The 23,143-nt window shown below is 42.3% G+C and overlaps 1 protein-coding gene across 1 annotated transcript in view; it reads right to left on the bottom strand.

Annotated features, from left to right (window-relative positions):
- Positions 1-22,839, bottom strand: part of CNIH3 (cornichon family AMPA receptor auxiliary protein 3) — a 44,295-nt gene extending 21,456 nt beyond the window's left edge. Inside the window, exons 1-2 of the mRNA XM_030945616.1 lie at positions 22,684-22,839; positions 1,771-1,839 (exon numbers count right to left, since the gene is read on the bottom strand). Of these exons, the coding sequence (XP_030801476.1) occupies positions 1,771-1,839; positions 22,684-22,764 (150 nt within the window). The 5' untranslated portion in view covers positions 22,765-22,839. The remainder of the gene's footprint in view (positions 1-1,770; positions 1,840-22,683) is intronic.
- Positions 22,840-23,143: the final 304 nt, after the last annotated feature.

Below are 23,143 nucleotides of genomic sequence, written 5' to 3' on the forward strand. Positions count from 1 at the left end.
TTTACCCACAGGTGATTGTTTAATCGGATTCTGGTGTGAATTGTTTTGACTCTTTGGCCAACAAGTGCCAAGCTGTGTCGGGACTCTCTCCAGAGTCACAAGTTTTTCCTTATTATCTTTTTAGCCTTCTGTAAGTATCCTTTCTGTATTCTTTAGTATACTATAGTTTAGTATTCTTTAATATAACATAGTATCATAAAATAATATATTAGCCTTCTGAGAACATGGAGTCAGATTCATCATTCCTTCCTTCACTGGGGCACCCTGCAAATACAGTACACATTAGTGAAAAATATCTGAAATGGCCTAGAAATGCCACTTTAAACAACAGATGCATTCAAAAATACTGAGAATCACTGTAATTAAGCATTGTGACTCAAAAGGTGTTCTAAAAACTCAACTCAGAGAAAGAAGACAAATGAAATTCAGGCTTTCTTTTCAATGGCTCATAATGAGAAGCTAACCAGCAAAACCAAATTTCACTGCATAGTCCCTTGACTGGAGTTACTGTGAAAGACTCCACTTAATGTTAGTTACTCTGCAAAAGGCAGAGTGGGCTTGCTGTCCTCAGAAGATTACCTGATATTTTCATTTAGATATGGCAAAATATTCCAAACAATGAATGTTTTTAAACAGGTAATGTACTATAACAATGTGAGAAGCCAACTCTCCCTAAGCCTTCTGCTTTTCAAATGTTTTAAAACTCAAGGTTGTGGCAAATTTAATTCTAATCTCCAAAGAAATAGATTTTTTCCTTTTCTGCCCCAAGTTTAAGCCATTTTTTAAAAAAAGTATCATTTTGGAAAGACAGTGGGGCAGTGGCAACTTGATAGGCCCACAGAAAAATGCTGTGCCTCTTTTTGGAGTCTTGTTAATTTTTTTTTATCATGGAGACCAATTCCATTACCATTTTAAAATAAAATGAGATTATCTCCATAGAGCATCTCAACTTTTAAGAAGTGAACAATTTACTGGAATTTGGTACATATAAATTCAGTGTGTAGTTCTCAGATAGGAAGTAAAAACAGATAAAGTGAATTAAAAATCAGATCTCTGTAGAGATCAAATTCAGCACCTGCCATAATCATTGTCATTCCCAGTGAGGTGATGGGGAGCCAAGTTCTGCTCTCAGTTCTAGTGGTACAAACTGGCACGTGCAGCTGTAGTCAGCTAAATCACCCTAGATTACAGCTTTAATTAACAGAGGAATTTGGATATGCTTAAATCTAGGCTGCATTTCTGGTTCATTAGTTAAAACTGAGTTTACAGTCCAAGGCACTTAATGCTCTCCTATAGCAGATGCAGCAGAAAATGATATTTACTCCTAAAGCACAGGAGAGTCCAGAGGCCTACCATGGGACAGAGAGGTCCAGGCATGCAGCTCTTAACCGGTTCTTTCAAGTTTTTGGCTCATTGATACAGGCAGTAGGGGAGAAAGTGATCATCCCATGCTCAAACACAGAGAAAGCAAAGTGTTTCAAAAAGGAAAACTTGCGCCACAGAATGAAAAGGTGAAAAAGAAAGCATTAACATCACATGACATTCTTCAGTTTTTGAATTTCCAAATTACTTTCCTGCCTCCTTCAGCAAAGAGGAAAGCCATTAACATAAAAATTGCCATCTGGCTTCCTCAGACTGGCCCAATAAATCAATTTTCCAAACCACAGCTGACTTCACAAGAGACTCCCAGTTCATTTCCACACTCATCCTTCACCAACAGCTCAGTGCTCCCTGTTTCTGGAGCAGCCCCAGCCCCCAGGCTGTACTCACTGCATGGGCTGGGTTGCACTGGTCGATGGGGCTCTTGAAGTCTGTCCGAAGCTCATCGAATGCAATTATCTGAAAAACAATTTTTTCAAGTCCTGTAATGAATGCTCCTTCAAACATTTCTTTTCCTTAAGGGACTAATCAGATGCACTCCCTGCCTTCCTCACTTTCCAGGGAAAATATGGGAAAATAGCTTCCCTGACACACTCCCTTTAGAAGTAAGTAGTTAAAACAAAACATGGGATACTCCTACGTATGACACCTAGAACTCATTAATCTGTCACTCTGCAAAATCATATCTATAGCCTTTTCAGTGCTGCTACTTTCCATATTTCTTCCTTCAAATCAGCAAGATTTCTTTTTTCAGATTTCCACATGACATAAAACTACTTCACAAACGAATACATCTCCATATTTGATGGAAAAAGTCATTAGCTGCCTACAACACAGAGATGCATCTGATATGACGTTCCAGGTTTAGTACATAAACATCCTGGTTTTTATTAGTTGTTAAGCCTACCTCAGATATCAATTCTGAATTAGTATCAGCTTCACCATTAAGCTGCTATTCATTAACAAGCACACTCCTCAAAAGGCAAAGCACTCTAGAGCAAACATGCCCTTCCTAAATTCTGGCAGGTTTTAGAACTTTTACTTCAGACCTCATTAATGGAGAGATGTCTTTTGCTCAGGTCCTTCGGTTTCCTCCATTAACAGATGGATTGAGACATCCTGGAAATCACTGGTGCTTTTAAAGTACAGCAGACAATTTGTCTATAAAAATAATAGTGTTTTATAGCATTTTCTTGGAAGATCTTCAGTTAGACCTATTGAAGAGCTAGCATTTTCTTGGAAGACTCTTTTCTTGGAAAGAAAACAGCGGTAATAATCCTCAGTACACTTCACTTCAAAGATCTCAAAGCACATTCTTAACTTGGTGTTTGCATTCTAGTAATACCTTTTCTGCTGCTTTTGTCTTGCTTCACCCAAGGAAGGAAAGCTCCCTGACAGGCACCACATAAACAGGTGTTAAAACACTGATTCCTTTTTAGACACTTTACAGCCTAAAGTGTCTGCTCTTAATAAAAGATGATGGAAGTACAAGGCAGCAGGTCTGGTAATTAGCAGATGAGTGCAACAGCCATTCCTTGATGTGTAACAGCGTGCCTGCAGCCTGGCTGCTCAGAAAGGAACCAGCTGGGTGTCAGCACAGACCTGCTGCATAGCCAAAACACATTCATCTAACAGAGATGGAAGGCAGGAGAAGAAATCCTGAAAATGGCCTGTTCTTGAATCACAATAATATGGCGAGAGGCTCGAGAATAAAACCCAGAGCTACAATCCATGAATTTCAGCACCGCTCCACATCCTGCTCCAATGCTGCATTCATCCCACTGAAACACATTTAAAAATCAAAAGTGTGGCACTTTACAAGAGAACTCCACAGAATTCAATTTATTCAACTATGACAAGTCAAAGTGGCAGAATAAACCACAAAGGGAACTATAAAATGTGATTACAAGTGAAGCATTTCTCCCTACGGATGCAGCATCTTTCCAAGTTAGGAATTAGATCTGCAATGGTAAAAGAGCAACTGAGAGAAGCTGTGAGGGGTATTGCAGTACATTTGTGAAGAATAAGGCTCATGACACCTCTGTATTTAATATTTCTTGGACAGGTCTTCATATCCTCCAGCTGGAGCAACTGCTAAGAGGGTTACACATGAACAGGTGAGTCAGACACACAGAACTGGGTGTCTCTTTGCAGCTGGATATCAGCACTTACAGAAAGGAGGAAGGTTGGAAAAGAGGTTAGCCTCAAATATACTGCACATTTATGTTTACTTATATTTTTCTTTTTTTTTCCTCTTTTTTTTTTTTAACTTCACCAGCATTCCCAGCTCTGTAGCCAAACTCCCACTCTTTATTTGCTGGCACATAATTTATGTCATGCTTGCATTATCTGTAAGTGAAACACATCTGACAGGTATTTAAGCACATGGTTTTCACAGAACCAGTAAGTGTAAACACAACAGTCTCAAAGACAAACCTTTTGAGACGCCTGCAAGTTATGACAATGTTAAGAGACATTCCTGCTACACCTGAAAGAGACTGAGGTCTGGTTTCAAGCACACATGACTGGAGGAAAGTTTCTTCAATGAAAGTTTCAGTGTCTCTCTGGAAGGAGGCTGACAAAAATAAGTTCTCCTCAATTTATTCAAAAAAAGTTCCATAATATTTTTATATTTTGTTAAATCTCCAGAAATAGAAGTCTAGTGATGACATGAAAATACCTATTTTAATTTATGAAAAAGCACATTCCTGTTTCCTATTTCTCAGTTACAGTGAAAAACTATAAAGTATAGGCAGGCTCAGAATTAGAGGAATACAAAGAAACTCCCAAAGCATTTTGGGTGCATGGTTTTCTTCTGTTTTGTTGTTGGGAGTGGGGTGTGTTGGGGTTTTTTCATTGCTTTTAGATCTTACAATGTGGTTTGTCCTAAATCTAAAACCACAACTGAGTAAAACTGTAGTTTCTTAAGAGTAGCAGTTGCTCACAACACACTGAGTAACTGTGCAACAAATACATTATATTACTGAAAATACAGCTGGGCTGTACTGCAGCAGAGTTTGCATAATTAATTAGGAAACATCTTCCTCTTTCAGTTATAACTCCCATTCTGTGGCAGTTTAATGGCCTGGGGCGTTGAGTGGCTGGAGCTGCCATTTTCCCATCCAAACCCCAAATAACCAAGTACTTGTCTGCACAAAGTATTTCACAGTGCTCTCAGGGGAGCTGCAGTGCTCTGACCACAGAAAGAAGAACAACCTCGTGCCTGCTCCCTTTTGAGCTGGATGCAGCTCATCCTGTGTCACTGTCATATTTTCTGAAAAATCCCTTTGCCCGGGATTTTGCTCCTGGGAAGCTGAGAAACCTCAGAGAAAAAGGAAAACAATAATTATCTGATTTGCTTCTCTTGTGTTTTGCTCCTTTGGAGTGTGTTTGGAGATTGTTTACCCACAAGAGTTTGTTTCATTGGTTTTCTGTGAATTGTTTTGACTCTTTGGCCAATCAGGGCCAAGCTGTGTCAGGGCTCTGGAAAGAGTCACGAGTTTTCTTTATTATCTTTTTAGCATTCTGTAAGTATCCTTTCTGTATTCTTTAGTATTCTTTAACATAATATAGTATCATAAAATAATAAATTAGCCTTCTGAGAACATGGAGTCAGATTCATCATTCCTTCCTGCCACGGGGCACCCCACAAATCCAATAATACTGATTCCCACACATCTGCTGAGCAGAGGTGCTGAATGCTCTAGGACAGCACCTGGACATTCTCAGGGGCTGTTTCACCTCAGAACCTGCCACACTCACAGCATCCTGAGCTGAGCAGTTCATCTCATCTCACCTTGAGATAATGAAATAGATCCCAGGCAGGACACTGCATAAGAAATGACATAGTTTCACCCCTGGAAATGAATGTATTTTATAAAGCATTCATTATCTTTCAGCTATCCAATCTAATTTGATGGAGGGTGGCAATCAAGACTACAAATCATGCACGTGCATGGACATCAGCAACCCAATCTCTGCAAAGGCCACACAATTAACACACTGCTCCAAAGTAAAATGACCAGCCCCTGGTCACAGTACTGAACAGAATTTGGAAACATGTTTCCAAATGGAAACGTGAAAACTAGAGACTGGCTCTCACAAAATGGAGAGATTTATTTCTGTTAGTAAACATTAGTGTTGTACACAGCTTCATAGACAGAGAATAAGGACCATCTGACATTTATCTAGCAACTTGAAGGAAAAAAACCCAAAACACCAAGTTATCTGTTGACTTGCAAAGCCCTGTGAGGAAAAGAAAAAGTGCATCATGTTTAGCAACATTTTTTATAATTACTGCAGAAACAGGCCAGGGATTGAATGGACAATGGATATTGCATTACCTTCTGTCTTGGGGAATTTTCCCTGTGAATCCACATTGCAAATCACTGCAGGAAGTTTGTTCTGCCTCTGCCCTAGCCATGCTTTTTCCTGGTGAGAGAAGAGTACTTGTGTGTGTTTTCCACCTAATAAAACTGAAGTTCTATAAAAACACTGCTTGCAGTCTCTGGTGATTCACACCATCTGCAAATCTCAAAACTCCCAGTACAAGCCAGCAAGGAGTTTGCCCCAATTTATACACATAATGCATCAATGAGATCGTGATGACAATACATGTTTCAATTGCAAGTAAATTTATAAAATTTGTTTTAATTGCCTGCACTCTCTCTGCTTATCAGAGAGACCATAACAGTTTTGAATAAGGAAGTATTCACACAAAACCAAACATGAATTTTGCTTTCTTTTTATGCTTATGTACCCACCAAAATGAAAATTTCACTTGATGTTAGAAATTAGCTATGATATCTCATTTTTAGGGAAGATACTTTTTTTTTTTTAAATCACTGAGCTCTTACAGAAACATATTTTAATTGAGAATGTGGTGGTTTAGGGTGGCAGTGAAGTTGGTGTAGGTGTGAATGCAGTGACAGCAAAGAAGTTGGATATTATTGCCTACTGGCATCTCAGGAAAGTTAAGATAAAACAGAACTTGATGACAAGCACACCAACCACAGAACAGAACAGTAACACCTAACATATGCTCCCTTGCCACCACCCTGTCAATGCACCACCATCCCATATTGAAGGAACTGTCTTTAATGGTTCTTTTAGACAATTTGTCCCCCCTGCACTCTCCCAGGCAGCTTTCACAGCACCCAGGCTGACTGCAGGTCAGCACTTGGACAGAAGGGAGGAAGATTAGGAGCTCCTAAACTTCATGGCTGCCCAGCAATGGATGCACAGAGATATTAACTGTGTTGGGAAAATGTGTTTGAATCATGAGGAAATTGGCTGAGGTACTTGGCTGGATTTTGTTGGGCAGAAGCAGCAACTGAAAAAATGTCAGTCAGGTAAGAGTCAGCCAGGGAGGAATGAAAAAGGACCTGGAAGGGAAGAGAAGTCACTGCCTGGATGTGAGGGAGCCCATAAGGAGCTACAGAGAACAGGGGCAACAACCAAGTGACAGATTGAGAGAATGTTTTTTTGCTACCCAATTCTTATCGTGATAGTAAATGAACCTGAACAAGAAATTTATCTATGAGGTGTTCTTCATCCCTCTTTGCCCTCTGGTTGAATTAATCTGCTTAATGCTACCAAGCATGAAAGATATTTCAAAATTGTATGAATGGAGGGGCAACCTCCCCCAAATTCCAGTGAATTTTATGCTTTTTATCATGTTGTATTTCCTGTCTATATCCACTTGTTAAGCATCTCCTATTAAAAAAGGGAAAGAAGTCTCCAGTCTTGGTTTTCACATACCTCTCTATGCCACACAGTGGCTTCCCAGACCAGTGGATCTGACAGGCTGGTGTTGATGAGAGCCTTAGCAATAGAGCCAAATCAAGGGCAAAGAAAAAAGTGAGATGGGAAGTATTCCTTTCTTCTCTTTCATTTTCTGAGTAATTAATTCACCGCATATTATTAAAAGTAAACAATAATAATTAACAATGTTTTGCAGTTATAAATCTGCCTCCAAGGCAATGAAGGCTTTAACAAAGGAAAATATAATTTCCATTTTTTATACAAGGGAAAAAATGAAGCTCAAAGAAATTAAATTATTTACAGAATCGGTGGCAGAAGAACCAAAGCCTCTGGATTGTTGCACCATATAAAGTTTAAGGGAAAGAGAGAATACTGTCAGTACACTAATAACATGAGAAGTGAAACCATGCACTTCTGCCTGATTATTGTGCTGTTGTTCATCTCTAGAGCAGAACACTGCTTTGAGCAGAGCCTTTTTGGATTAAGGTTGCAAATGGTTTTAAGTCACTCAAGGGTAGAAAATTGTTCTATTTGTCAGATTTCACACTAACAACTGTATGGCATTTCCTTGCTCTACTTAGCTTGAATTTCACATGCTGCCACCATCAAACAACCCTCCACACAGAAATCCAAAATGTGGCTCTATCCAGTGCTGTACAAACACCTGAGCACCCAGCCTATATCCCTTTACTCAAGTTCTTTTTCTGTAAAAGATGCTGCATTTAGGACAATATGATTTAAACTTTTTAGGCTCTAACTGGAAGCTTAAGCTAATTAAAGTAATGAAAATCTTAATGTAATTTCTCCAGCATTTAAGCCAGATCCTAAGGCTTTTCCAATAGAAAGTCCAGTATGCAAATTTAAAAATGCATAATCTTCATTCTGTAAACATGACTCAAAATTATTTCCTACCTACCAGTGGAAATATAGAGATATAATTGTAAATACTGATGAATATCCATAGAGGAAGGCTCTTTTGCTGAGAGCATGTGTGCACAAACATGCCAGCCTGAACTGCTATATTTACACCTCTATTTTTCCCTGCATAGATAAAAACTATGCAAGTGAAAAAGTAGCAAAATTAAAAAACACCCCAACTCTATACAGATGGACAAAAGCAATATCACTGCAACAGCTACACGAAATCAGATTTCCAAGCCTGCAGTGAGGTGCAGGGGAAACCACTAAGAATCAAGAATAACTGTTTGGCAGTCACTCAAAACAGTTCACACCTACTAGCACAAGCACGAAAAACTCCATCCACATTGGGAAAAAATAAGGAAATTTATCTTCAGGAATACAACCACACTGTACCAAGCTTTGAGTGCCTTGATTGGAAAGTTACTCTGTCCATGGTATCAGTTATTATTGCAACACTGCAGATCACAGTTTGGAAAAGCAAACTGATTCCTGAATGTAAAGAATTCATGTTATTAATTTTGACAAAACCACCAAAAAACCCTCAGCAACTGCAAAATTCTGTTGTGCACACAATGTTTCCAGAAGGATGATTTGACAAGCATCTATTGACAGATTTCTACAACTCGTATAAAATGGACTTTTAAAAATAATTTCATCTAACTGCAAGGTGAAACAGTTTTTATTGGCTAACAACAGGACTCTGGTCACAGATTTCACTCACTCACCACAGATACTGAAATATCTTCCCCAGTCATCCTGAAACTGAGATGTCAACGCCCTCCTGCAGCAGAGAGACAAATGTCCCACTGATTCACCACAGACAGAGATGACCTGGGCTTTTATCACAACTTTATACCCACTCGCTGTCTTCCAGTCTACACCAGCTGAAATGCAGCCAGACAAAATTCAGCTGTGCACATATAAAGTGCATTTTGTTAAGAGAAGGAAGACAAGCAGCAAGCTGTGCAGGAGGGATGATGCTAATATAGCTGTACAGAGCCTGCTTCTAAATAGGTTAATAGTTTTGCTCCCTGCAGCTAGAACACATTTCCAAACAGACCTCCAGCAGAGGAGGAATTTTTAAGGTCTGTCCAGACTGCCATCCTTCTTTCCCTCTCAAAGGATTTCATCATTTTGTTGTCACAATTCTTCTTTTTTTCCCTTTTTTTTTTATCACCTTACTTTACTGCATTCACTACAGGGAACCAGTTCAGAAGGCAGCAGTGTTCTGTGAATCAAACACACTCCACAACTCATCCCTCAGTGGGACACAAACACTTGATACCAATAAGAAGAAAAAAACCCCCACATTTTCAATTAGCACCTAAACTGGAGCATACACCACATTGTTCTGAACAGAAGGGAAGCTTTTTTGGATGTAGAGATGCAATACTTCCATTTAATTACATTCAGTGTGGTAGAAACTATTCTTCTATCTCAGTTGGCTGAAGACTCCATGGGTCAGTGGTGAGTTAATGTCAGGGTCTGAACCAAAGGCAGCAGGTATGGTTGGCATTCCCAAGCACTTGCATTTGTGCTCTTCTCTTTCTTCCAATAAAATCTTACAGAGAATTTGACAGTGTTTCCCACCAGCCCCAAAGGCACAATATCTATGCATCATTGTAGGCTGGGGGAAATACAGGTGGAATCTCTGCAGCAATAGGGAACAGAGTATAAATCTCCCACACTCCTTGTGCTTTTGACACAAGTATGCTGCCAATATTCTCTTCATGCATATGGTCTCCTCCTCCTACATGCACTGGGGTACTTAATGTGGATTCCTTATAAAACAAACAGGTTTTTCAATTTAGATAACAAGATCAAAACCTTTTAAACATTTCAGTCTCTAACTGCTTCTGATCTCTTCAGTTCAGCACCAAAACCCCAAGATCAGTTATTCACAGAGCACCAGTGACATCAAACTGACATGTCATTACTGGGAATGCTGTCACTTCTTAGTTAGGTATTAACTAGATGCGATGGTCAGGACTTGAAAAGCAAACAACCTGCTACAGCAAGGATTCCCCGTCACAGCCACACATTCAGCAAACTAAGAAAAGGCATCACAGCATCACAGAATGGGTCAGGCTGGAAGGGACCACAGTGGGTCCAACCTCCCTGCTCAAGCACACAGCACAGGATTGTGTCCACATGGCTCTGGAGCATCTCCAGGGAGGGACACTCCACACCTCCTCTGGCCATTCTGTTCCAGTGCTTGATCACTTCACAGGAAAATTCTTCCTCATAGTCCTGCTGAACTTCCTGTGCATCAGTTTCAGCCCATTGCCACTTGTCCTATTGACTGGCACCACTGAGAAGAGCCTGGCTCTGTCCTCTTGGCACCCTCCCTCAGATACTGACAGACATTTGATGAGGTCTCCAATGTGTTGTCCCTTCTTGAGGCTGAACAGGCCCAGCTCCCTCAGTCTTCTCTCAGAAGGGAGATGCTCCAGTGCCTTGATCAAAGCAAAGGTCATTGTAACAAAGTCATACAGATTCTTGCACCAGCTTTGTCTTCTGTCCTGGAAAGGATGTAAACAAGGACCACATCTGCAGATAAACTCAACAAGCATATGTATAAACTTAGGCCAAGACTTCACCCCTAGTCTTGATGTCTTCAATGGGCCAAGAGGAAATGATGGGAATTTGGATCCAAGCTTTACAGCTGAGGTGTCAAACTCAGATCTGTGATTCAGGGAATATCTAGTGCAGATGAATTGGTTTGCAGGTCCCCCAAGCAAGCGGGTGGAGATGAAAGCAGTGTGATTTTCTGTCCATGTCCAGGAGAGGCTGCAGAACTCTGCTTTCAGCACCAGAGATAGCACTGCTTTGCCCTTGCTTCTCTTTATACTAAACTCCATCTCGACTAAGAAAACACAGTAAGAAATTAAACAACTCTGATGTCTTTCTCACAGCCCCTATATCACAGATGCACCACTACAGATTTGTACATCTGCTACTTGCATAGGCCAAACTCTTCACTATCCAGTTTTTTCCACACCAAACTGGGGACAGGCTAGACATGAGTTGGTGAAACACCTGTACAAGAGGCTGGCCAGGTGCACAAGGGAGCAGGAAAGGTGGCCTGGTTTTCCTCAAAATTACAAATAATCTCCAATCTATCTCACTTTAAATTCAGTGTGCTCCCGTGCAATGTTTCTACTTTTAGTTCTTATCAGAATTATAGTATATGCAAGGAGAAACACACAGATGCATTGCAGCCACAAAGCTCTATCTTCATAAATTATTCTCAAAGTGAACCAAAGCACTTTTTCTATTACTTAACAGCTCAAAGCTGATAATCCAAAGCTAGGAATAAACAGACTGTTTCTGCAGAATAAATTCAGGGAAAGGGTAGTAAACAGATGGGAAAATGTACCAAAATAGGTACAACTAGAAAAAAATATTTGCCCCAAAGAAGACGGTAAGAGAACGAGATCAAAAGAGAAGATTCTTTTCAGTATCAGTAGATAAAAGTCATGGGTGAGAGACTGGCCAGCTGGCTGGTGCTGCCTCTAAGCAAGTATCCAGTCTTATCACCACAACACAATTTGTTCTTTTCTTGAGCTTCCAAAGACTCCTACACATTGCTACAAGTTATTATTTTGATATTTTAAAGTTCCGTTATGCTGATACATGCTTGGGAGAAGTATTACCTTCCTTTTCCCCACACACTCCTTAGTTTTCCTCTCATTGCTGCTGATACTTTTTCCCCCCTCTCCCATGTTCTCCATTCCTACAAGCAGCAATTTATGCACATGCACCAAAACCCAGGAGTCACATAAAGGAATCTGGGTTCTGTCACTAAAAAATCTGCTCAAGCATGTCACACATTACACCATACCCACACAGAAGACTCATAACATGGGCTGCCCAAAAACATCCAACACTTGAATTAACCACACCTTCTGGCTTCAGGCAGCCTCTTCTGCCCAAATAATTGCCTCCCAAATGAGAACACAGCAATCTTCCCTCTTGTTAGCCCCCTTGCCATACACGGATTTTTTTCCTCTCATTTCCTCTTTCCTTCACATCTTTCTCCCTGAAGTCCTCCCTCCCACAGCTCCATTTTCTCCCTTCCCACATCATTTTTATTCCCCATTACCCACTCAGCAGTGGGGTTCTACTAAAGCTGTCTCAGAAAGAAGCCTGTGGGAGGCAGAAATTCTGCTGGATCTGTGCTTCCTGACTTTCAGGGGCACAGCAGGAGCCCAGCTGGACCAGCAAGAGGCAGGACAATGGAGCAGGGGCTCTTCTAAATGCAGGCAGCACCAGGCAGGGATGACCACATTAAAGACCTTCCCAAGTTTTCTTTCTTGGCCAAAAAGAGGCCAGGCAGAACTTGGAGGAAATAACTCCAAGGCCAAGACACACACACAGATAGATATGAAATGGCCTTCAGCCACACAGCTGTGTTTGCAGGGCTAAAGCAAGGGGAAGCAATAAAGCAGCACTGGAGCTGTGGGTGCAGAAAAGAGGCAAGGGGAAGGGACACAACAACGTGTAAAAGTGATCAAAAACTGAGATCAAAAGAACAACACCCAAAAACATCCTCATCTGTTCAGCCATGTTCTCATAAAACTCCTTACTTTAATGACAAAAGCATGATTAAGGATAAAGATACATTTCAGCATAGCTCCAAACAGGCCTGTCACTTGGATCATCAGCAAATCAATTTTCTAAAGGATCTGCTAATAGTGTTTATATAATACTGAGGGAAGAACAACTCTGAAGCACATGCAATCAAATTGATTTCAGTGGAGCCTTCATTATGTTTGCTCATAAATGCCCATTCTGTGAATGTATAAAGAAGATTCTAGTTAGATGGTGATACAATGTGAACTATTTAGCCCAAACTCATAGCGTGATAAAATAATAATGCAACAGAAGATTGACTAAACAATTACACACTTGAAACCGTGACTCACACACAGCGTGAAGATGGTTGGCATTTAAATGCATTTAAAAAATCAAATGTCATTCTATTAAAAAAATGGTGCTTGTATCAACAATGCCTGGCACTTGCACACTATCTGGTATGAGATAATTGCAAGGGCTATAAGTTACTAATTATCACTAATTTCACTGTCAGTTTCCTTAATTCTTTAAGCTTTGGTTTCTCCAGCAATGTGCTAAGACTTCTGGATGTATTTAAAAAAAACCCAACCTATATTTGACAGCTAGAATATGACATGACCTGCAAAAGCATAGAAATACTAAAAGGACCCAAGACTAACTCAGATTTTTCTTGAGCTGTTACATTGGTGAGCCGTGTACAATGGGAGAACTCAGTGATGGCACTACCTCTTCATCTCCCCGACGTTCTGCTTCATGTGCTCACATTATCAAAACTGGAGCCACAAGTTCAGCATTCCTGCAGTATCTTGCTGAGAAAACCTACTTCCATTGTAAATGTTTTGTGATTTTAATGTAACTTTCCACAATGACAATCCTAAAATAAATCCTTGCTTTATAGCAATACCTTTTCAATGGGAAGCTGAGAAAAACGTAAAGACTTTTGTCCTGCATTCACAGAGTGCACTGATGGCTCTCTGAATTTAAACCTACCCTCTGTTCAAAGCCATTTCCTCTTGTTCTGTTCCTTGTAAAAAGTCTCTCTCCAGCTCTCTTGTAGGCCCCATTCCAGTGCTGAAAGGTGCTGTAAGGTCTCCCTGGAGCCTTCTCTTCTCCAGGCTGAACAATTCCAATTCTTTCACCCTTCTCAGGGTGCTCCAAACCACAAACCATCTTTGTGGAACTACTCTGGACACACTCCAACAGTTCTTCTTACGTTAGGGATTCCAGAGCTGGGCGCAGCACTCCAGGTGGGATGTCAGGATAGCAGAGTGGAGGGGGAGAATCCCCTCCCTTGACCTGCTGGTCACATCTCCTTTGATGCAGCCCAGAACATGTCTGGGTTTCTGGGCTGTGAGCACACATTGCCAGGGCATGCTGAGCTTCTCATCAACAAACACCCCTCAGTCCTGCTCAGGGCTGCTCTCCATCCATTCTCCACCCTGGCTGTGTTTGTTCTTGGGGTGCACCTGACCCAGGTGCAGGATCTGGTCCTTGGCCTTGCTGAATGTCATGAGGCTCACACAGGTCCACCTCTGTTGCCCTGTTCTTCTGAAGTTCTTCTAAGCCTTCTGATGCTTACATTTTTGTAATGGAGTTTCTTACGCACTTTCATGTAAATAATGATTGTTTTGCATTCCCTTCTGGAGGAAGAGAGAATTGATGAACCGTTAGTTTGACCAGTGTGGTTGGAGAAGCAGGAATTTCATCCTCCAATCCATTGTCACTTTTACAATTCTATAAATATCAAGGTCCAGAAATGGCATTTTTTTTGCCTTGGACATCTCAGTGTGTGAGTGTCGTTCATTTCGTGTTGTTTTGTGACACACCTCTCCAGCTGTCAAGGTTCCTCTGGATGGCATCCCTTCCCTCCCACATATTGACCACACCCCATGGCCTGGTGTCATTAAACCCACCAAGAGTGACCTTGGTCCCACCTTCTGTGTCACCAGAGAGGTTTGACAGCACTGGTTCCAATTCCAACCCCCAAGGAAAACCACTTGTCTCAACAATCGAGCTGCCGACCACAACTCTGAGAGCGCAACTGTCCAGCTGATTCCACTGAGTTATCCATCTGTCCAATCCATGTCTCTCCAGTTTAGAGCCAAGGATGTCACTCAGGACAGTGTCAAATGCTTAGCACAAGTCCAGGCAGATGACACCTGTTGCTCCTCCCTCATCCATCAACACAGTTGTAAAATGTCACCAAATTTCTCAGTGTGATTTGCCCTTAGTGAGGCTGTGTTGACTGTCACCAACCATTCCTTTCTTTTCCATGTGCCTTAGCATGGCATCTAGGAGGATTTGCTCCATGATCTTGCATTCAGTTTCCTGGGGTGGGTTCCACAGAAGTCAGCACAAAACTTTTCTCAGGGAAATGCACCACGAGGACGATGTAAAAGTCAGAAATTGCACCTGTGGATCAGGTTGGAAGGGACCACAGTGGGTTTCCTGGTCCAACCTCCTGCTCAAGCAAGGTCATCCCAGAGCACACGGCACAGGATTGTGTCCACGTGGTTCTGGAATATGTCCAATGAGGGACACTCCACAATTTCTCTGGGCAATCTGTCCCAGTGCTCAGTTACCTGCAAGTACAGAATTTCTCCTTCATCTTCAGGTGGAACTTCCTGTGCAACAGCTTCTGCTCATTGCCCCTTGTTCTATTGATTGACACCACTCTAGAAGAGCCTGGTCCAACCTCTGGCACTCTCCCTTCAGATACTGACATTGATGAGGCTCCCTCTCAAGGCAGAACAGCTCCCTCAGCCTTTCCACAGAAGGAAGAAGCTCCAGGCCCTTGATCACCTTTGCAGCCTCCACTGGACCTACTCCAGCAGCTCCACATCTCTCTTGTCCTGAGGAGCCCAGAAGTGGACACAGCTCTCCAGATGTGCCTCACCAGGGCTGAGCAGAGGGCCAGAATCATGGACCTTGACCTGCTGGCAACAGTTTTCCTAATGCATCCCTGGATACCATTCATCTCCTCAGCCACAAGGACAAACTGCTGTCTCAGGGACAGCTTGCTGTCCAACCAGACCCCCAGGTCCTTCTCCACAGAGCTGCTCTCCAGCAGGTTGGCCCCCAGCCTATACAGGTGCCTGGGGTTATTCCTCCACAGGTGCAAGACCCTGAATTTACCCTTGCTGAACTTCAGGCAGTTCTTCTCTGCCCCTCTCTCCATCCTGCTGAGGTCCTTCTGAAGGCTGCAGAGCCCTCTGGGGTATCAGCCAGTCCTCCCAGCCTGGTGCCACCAGTGAACTTGCCGAGGACATATCTGCCCCTTCATCCAAGTCATGGATGGGTAAGCCAGACAACACTGGGCTCGGTATCAACCCTTAGGGGACACCGCTCTCCTGTGCCATGGGTTACAGCCCTCTGAGATCTGGCATTCAGCCAGCTCCACATCCACCTCACTGTCCACTCATCCACTCCACACTTCCTGAGTTTGCCTGTGAGGATGTTGTGAGAGACAGTGAGGAAAGCCTTGCTGAGGTGGACAATATCCACGGCTCTCCCCTCATCCATCCAGGCAGTGTTTCATCTCTCCACTCATGGAGTTCATAAGTGGTCTGGTCAGGTCCTTCAGCAGCCTGGCCTAACTTTGAAATTAGGCCTGCCTTGAAGAAGATATTTGACTGGATGATTTCCTAGATTCCTTCCAAACAAAATTATTCTATGAACCTTTCACCATTTATTCTATCAGGAACAAGACGTTTCTAGAGTTGTAATTACTAACAAGGGATACAGGAACCATTCAGTTAATAAAATTGCTTCTTGCTCTCTGCACACCATCATGGTCACAAGTTGAATTTTGAACAGGGAACTTCCAACTGTGAAACCCTGGAAGGTGACCTAGTAAATCAAACAGTATTTGACATTCTTCTGCCTTTACCCCATCAGCTGACTCTGCCCTGTGACTTTAAGTGACTCTTTTCAGAGTGGAAATAATAATAATTTTTACCTATTTCATGTGGGAGAGATACTTTGTTTCCACAGAAATTGGAAGTATTTTCCAAACTATCATCACCAGAAGAGTAAGCCTCCCAGTATCCCCAGTTTACAACTTAAATGAGACCTAGTTCCATTGCCTGGTAGAGTCACCTCCAGCTGTCAGCAGCCACACTGGTCATAAATGAGGGGCATGTCTGACAAAGAGGAATGGGTCAAAGAGATGTCTGTTATCTGTATGGAAAACATTCTCTGCTGACCTTCCTCCTCCTTCTGAAAAATACTTTGCTAAAAGGATATTTATGTTGGGGTGAGGGTAATCCACTAAGCCAGAGGTCTGAAGGCTGAATTCAATGTTTTAAATTTGATTTAATGCAGTATGTGGTGGCTGAATAAACAAACACATGTAATGAGCTATAAACTCATGCCTCCAACTCAGTCTAAGAGTTTTACTCATGGTCTAATAAAATATGACAGCTATATTGCCTTGCTTATTAACAAGCATAGCAGTTACTTAAAAGCACTAGAAATACATTCTTTACCAATTTGGATATAAATCCCTTTAGTAAGTAGATTTTACAACTAATCCTAAGACCAAAAACCCCTCGGATAAGTGACAACCAAATAAGATTTAAATAGCTCTCTGCACATATTGTGGGAGGCACGAGACTCCACAGAATAATTTATTTTACACAGATAATGGAGGCACTGTGACTTGTGAGGCATCCAGAATTACAGCCAGTGGCAAACACACACAATTTAAAATCTTTCTCCAAATAAATCTCATCATGACAGTTCAAGCATACACAGAGATCCTGCTTAAGTCTGTGCTGGAGCCCACAGACTGAATTCTATGATCTTTTTAGTTATTATTTAAGCATGGCAAGGTTACTAAACTGAGATATACCTCTTTCCCAATATAAAAGATACAGTTTGCTCCACAGCCTGTGCTGCCTGGCCTAATATGTGTCTGTCAGCATTAATGTGACAAACTTCTGAAAGAAAAGTTGTAAGGGAACTGTCAAGCTATGTTATAGCCAGGGCGATCTGGCTGTGCTCTGTCTTTAAAAAGAGTGGAAATATCAGACTCATTCCTTAAACTGTCCTGACTATAAAACCTTGAGGGACAATGTGCTTAGCTGCTTAGTCAAGAAAAGATATTTTCAAGAAATATGTATAACACACAGCAATAGCATTTGTGCTCCCCTTCATCGAGCCTTAATCTGATTTTATTTTTAAGCAGGTAATTATCCAACATTCTCAGAGAAATGCATTAATGACTCATTAGAGAACAGTACTGAGCTTTAATGTCTAAAAAGAATTCAGGCTTGACCAGAAGTCTGCAAAGAAATTACAGATTTTCTTTTCTAGAGAGGCTCTAAAGCATTGCAGAGAGGTTAAATTGAGATGACTGACAGCCTTCACCAGAGAGAAGCACAGGTTCAAGTCAGATCACAGATCCCTTTACAGCTTTAGCTAGGGCAGAGCTCTCCTCCAAATCTAAGTTACAGAAACAATAAGACACAGATACACAGAGAACATTGACAGATCAGCACACAGTTTGTGAACAAATAATTTTGCTCAACTGAATTTGCTATCAAGCCAAGCTTATGTGCTTTTTATGTATCTTCAAAATTAAGGCTGTACAATTTATCAAAAATTAGGCTAGGATTTTTATGAGGAAGCCTAAGTAAGTCAGAAACCAAATACTTATCAAATTCTACATGCACAACTCTTTGAGAGCTTTTGGATTTTTTACCTGAACTACTGAAACTTGAGTGCTAATAAAACACAGTCCACATCACCAGGATGCTGCAGTGACAAAAACCAGAAGTGGCAACATCTTACATGTGTATAGCACCTTCTGTCAGAAAGCAAAGACGTTTTAAGAATAGTCTTAAATAAAGTGACAGGCAGTACTTGCAGTTTAGTTCTCACACTTAGCAAATGAGAAAACAAGGCATAGATAACTCAAGGTATCTGATAAATATAACACACAAAGACATTAGCAGAAACAACACTAAATACAGATCACAGGGGCTTAATTCCCTGGTGTTTGCAAAAAAAAAAAAAAGGATGCTTTGATTAAAACTACAAGTCAATCTTGGCCTATATCACTCTGGTCAGTCACAGCCTGCCACTGTTTTTAATTATACTTGTGAACTTGTAACTGTTAAGTGAAGCCAAAGTTATATTAAGTAATTTATCAAGATTAATACTATCCAAAAGAAAAATAAGGTGGTGTGGAGGGCATAAACCAAAAAGGCTCCATCTTTTGCTGCTTTATTCTCCTTATGCTTGGCTCAAGTAGCTGCCATCACTTTCAACACACGCTGCTCTTGTTGTGCCAGAGGGCTGTTCCTGGAGTCATCTCTGTTCTCAACTATATCAAAATACTCCAAAAAGCATCCAGTGTGGCACAGCTTCTCACACTGGCACTGCCAATTTTTTCACTGGCATGATACCCCTGAAACTTTCTGGCAATCCTTAGGCTATGAAGGAGTCACATGCAAAGATACGCTTGTACAACTTGAAAAAGAGATGGCCCACCACGGAAATTCTATTCTTTTTAACAGTAATGTTCTTGGTACTTATGAATTGCTTTGCCATGGACCACTTTGAAAAGCTCTTTTCTTAAAGCTTTCCTTTAAATAACAAATCTCAAAGCAAGGCTTTTCATCTTAAAATATCACCAGAAGGGAAGGACTCAGATTACTCAAAACCAATATGCTTTAAGAGAACATAGTGCTGCAGGACTCAACACAAGCACATCCCTTTTTAACTGAGGAGAAATAAGGCACAACTTGGTCAACTTCAGTTAACTTCACTTGAGACACAACTCAGTGGAGCTATACTGGAAATCAGTGTGCTGTGTCAAGTCTTGTTGGGAGTTCAAACAGACTTGATAGGGCTCAGTTCAATGTCAACAAGAAGCTAAAATCTTAGTTCAAGATCATTTAGGAATGGAATAAAACTGATCAGTAAAAAGCTGTATATAAAGAAGAAAAAGAGCTGAGGCAGCAAAACAAAGTGCCTGTGGTAGTTAATAGGAGGACTAATACTGTTCTTGAGCTTCCAACAAGATCAGATGAGAATATCAAATTATGTAGTTAGTAGAGCAAATTCTGCTGTTGTATCACACACTTCTATAGGGTGTTTGTAATACTGTGACATTACACCCAGAGGTAATGTGGTCACTGAAAAACCTAAATGCTGTAAAAATTCCTGCACCACAGAGTGTCACGTTGGTTTAATGCAGTACATGAAGATTTTCAAGCCTTTTTCTTCCATTGAATATAAATGAGTGAAATTCCAGCAATAATACATTAAGCTCTGCACAGGAATTATCGTAAACAAATGTTTCTGATAATATCTAATTTGCTTTTGTTGGGAGGTTTTTTTATGACAGACACCTCTGGCTACCTATACAAGAAAATCACCCAGAGGCAGGAAAAATATTACAATATATTCCAGGTATCCAGAGGACTGTGTGCATTTTGTTCTCAATTCCTTTGAAATGCTCTGAGCAGCTTCATTCTGTCTGCTTCCCAAGAGTAAGGAGCACAGGAATGTACAGACAGTCTAACTTCTCAGAGGAAAGGCACCAGAAAAGCACAGTGTCCAAAACTAAAAGTCCTCATCTTACTCTCTTGTTTTGGTTGTACAGTTTTTTATTATATTTATTAGATCAATATGAATGAAACTCATAATTCATCTGACTTGCCAGCAGGAAGAAAATTAAGTTTTACTTAATCTGCTGTTAAATCATTCCAGATATATGCCCAAACCTCATTCAGCTTCAGGTTAGAACAATATCAAGTCCAAATGCTACCGTTTTTCTTATCCTTTAAAATAATTTGCAAAATATAAATTCTTATTCTCAGAAATCTTCCAGAGTGATAGGACACTCAGATTATTCATCAACTTATTCTTAGCAGCAGAATGGCTTAAAAAAATAAACAGAACAATGTAATTATTGGAACACTCCTCTGCCATTATTAGAACCTATGCGTAATATATTTACTGTCCCTTACCAGTATATTATAGTGGAAGAAAAATCAGGTCACGGGGAAGGAGTAGGAGTTTTGTTTCTTGGGAAGATTTTCACTACTGAGATGTTTAAGGTGAAAGAAACTCCTATGACTCAATACATAACTTAGAGAAGAAACCAGACTGCACCAGTTCATAGAGAAAGGATAATAAAAATGCTTGTGTTCTGTGTATGTGGACAACATGGACACCTAAAAGTTTATTTTGGCAAGGAGTTAAATCTGTTATTCCATGACTTTCCTTCACAAACCATGTATTTTATTATATTTCTATTTACTAGAAAAGGTAGTGCCAATTCTTTTGCTCTTACAACACAAGAGCATTTCCAGCCATTTTCCATTTCAATCCCTCAACAATTTTTTAACAGATGTAAGAAACATGCAGCATAAACATAAGTGTATCAAGAAAAGGTTTTCTTTCCTACTTGCCTTTACAGAGCTCTTGTACTCAGGGATTGCTCTTCATGAGTTTATAGAATGAAAGTTTAAAAATGTTTCACTAAGAGTAAATTCGCAGTAACTGCAGTCATTTATGGGAGAATTATTTGCCAGATTTGCGACAAGTCCTTTATGAATTCACACAACATCAACTCCAGACTCAAAAAAAGAGGACACAGTGACAGACTTAAAACACATAAAACAACCATTAAAATTGCTGCAGTTTAATTTGTAGCTAGAGATTCAAAGGAGAACACACTTCTAACTCTAAGCCCCTTGAGGAAGCTGTGGAATTCTCACTTTTGGAGACCTAAAGGTTTGCAGAAGAGGAGGAGAGAAAACATGAGTAATAATCTAAATTTTACTACTCCTTTTTTCACAGTAGTGCAGTAGCTGGCTGCTGGAGATCCTTTCCAGCCCTGCAGTACTTGACATCACAACAGCACTTGGCAATACCATCACACCTTTGTGGTTTCCTTAATAAAAAAATAATAAAAAAAAGAACACGCAACAGTCCCACGAAGCGTACAAAATAATTAAATTTCAAAGCACTCTTGCAACAGAAGGATTTCTTTCAGAGTACAAATACAACTAAGATAGCATCTTTACTTCCACTTCAATAAAAACCAATTCTGCAGCTCCCATGCTTGTTAGTCAAAGGAGGGTTTTTCTTTTAATCATAGTCCATCAGGGAGCTGTAGAAGCATCCATGAGACTCACTCAATATTCCAACTTACCCTGCTCCATCCTGAACGCTTACAGCACGGAGTTATCGTGTAGCACACACGAAGTGTAATTAATTCTAAAATATGTAACAGTTCAAAAGAATTGCAAGTTACGCATTAGAATGATCTCACATCTTCTGAGTTACACATTTACGCCTACCACAGACACCCAGAACAGCGCAGCAGCCCTGTGGAGTGAAATTAACAAAGGTGGACCACAATAAGCGGGTCGTGCATCCGAAGGACGAGAGAGTTTCTCATTCAACTTTTTAGGAAGTTATTAAGGGAAAACACCGTATCTGCTTCATCAGATACGGGGCGGTTTCCCCGTCACAGCGCTCTGCTCGCAGGCGAGAGAAGCAGATGGTGTTACCTGGAGAGCGCCGAACTCCGCCAGCAGCGCGGGGCCGGGACAGCGGGGACCTGAGCACCGGGCACCGAGCTGGCACAGACCCCGGGCTGCCACAGACAGACAGACCCCGGGCTGCCACAGACAGACAGACAGACAGACCCCAGGCTGCCACGGACAGCGACCGAGCTGCCACAGACCCCGAGCTGCCAGAGACAGAACCCGAGCTCCCACAGCCCCCGGGCTACCACGGACAGACCTCGGGCTGCCACAGACAGACCCCGAGGTGCCAAACCCCCGTGGCCGCGGCTCCGTGCGCTCCCAGCAGTGTAATTGACACCGTCCCCCAGGCACAGGTCTCGGGCAAGCTCCGTCCGCCCCGGCCCCACCGCGGGACGCTGCGCCCCGGCCGCCCGGGCCGGGGGCTGCTCGCCCCCGCCTCAGCCCGCCCCGCTCCCTCACGGCACCGGGACCCTCCGCGGACCGCGGCTGGAGCCGTCCTCCAGCGCGGGGGCTACGGGCCTGGGGTACTCACATGCCAGATGGCGAAGAAGATGAGGGCGGCGCACAGCACCAGCGACAGCATGTAGCAGAAGGCGGCGAAAGTGAAGGCCATGGCGGGGAGAGCCCTCCGCGCCCCCCTCCGCCGGGCGCGAGGTGCCGGCGGGCGAGCGGCGACCCTCGGAGCGGCGGCGCGGCCGGCGGAGCGGGCAGCGCCTCACGCAGCCGGGGCCGGGCCGCCGCCGCCCCCCGCAGCCGCGCCCGGGCCCGCCCCGAGCCCCGCAACGCCCCCGGCCCGGCCCGGCCCGGCCCCTCAGCCGCGATCCGCGCCCCGCGGAGGCTCCACCCGGGGCGGGTCCCGCCGGCGGAATGAGCTGGGGGTCCGGGCTCGGCGGAGCGCGGCTGGCGGGGGGATCCTCTGCCGCTCGAGCGTCTCTGCAGGCAGAGACAGCAGCGTGTTCTGACTGAAATCCTGTCACGACAGCGTGAGAGGA

The sequence above is a fragment of the Camarhynchus parvulus genome, chromosome 3 (assembly GCF_901933205.1).
Source record: "Camarhynchus parvulus chromosome 3, STF_HiC, whole genome shotgun sequence".
NCBI classification, from domain to species: domain Eukaryota; kingdom Metazoa; phylum Chordata; class Aves; order Passeriformes; family Thraupidae; genus Camarhynchus; species Camarhynchus parvulus.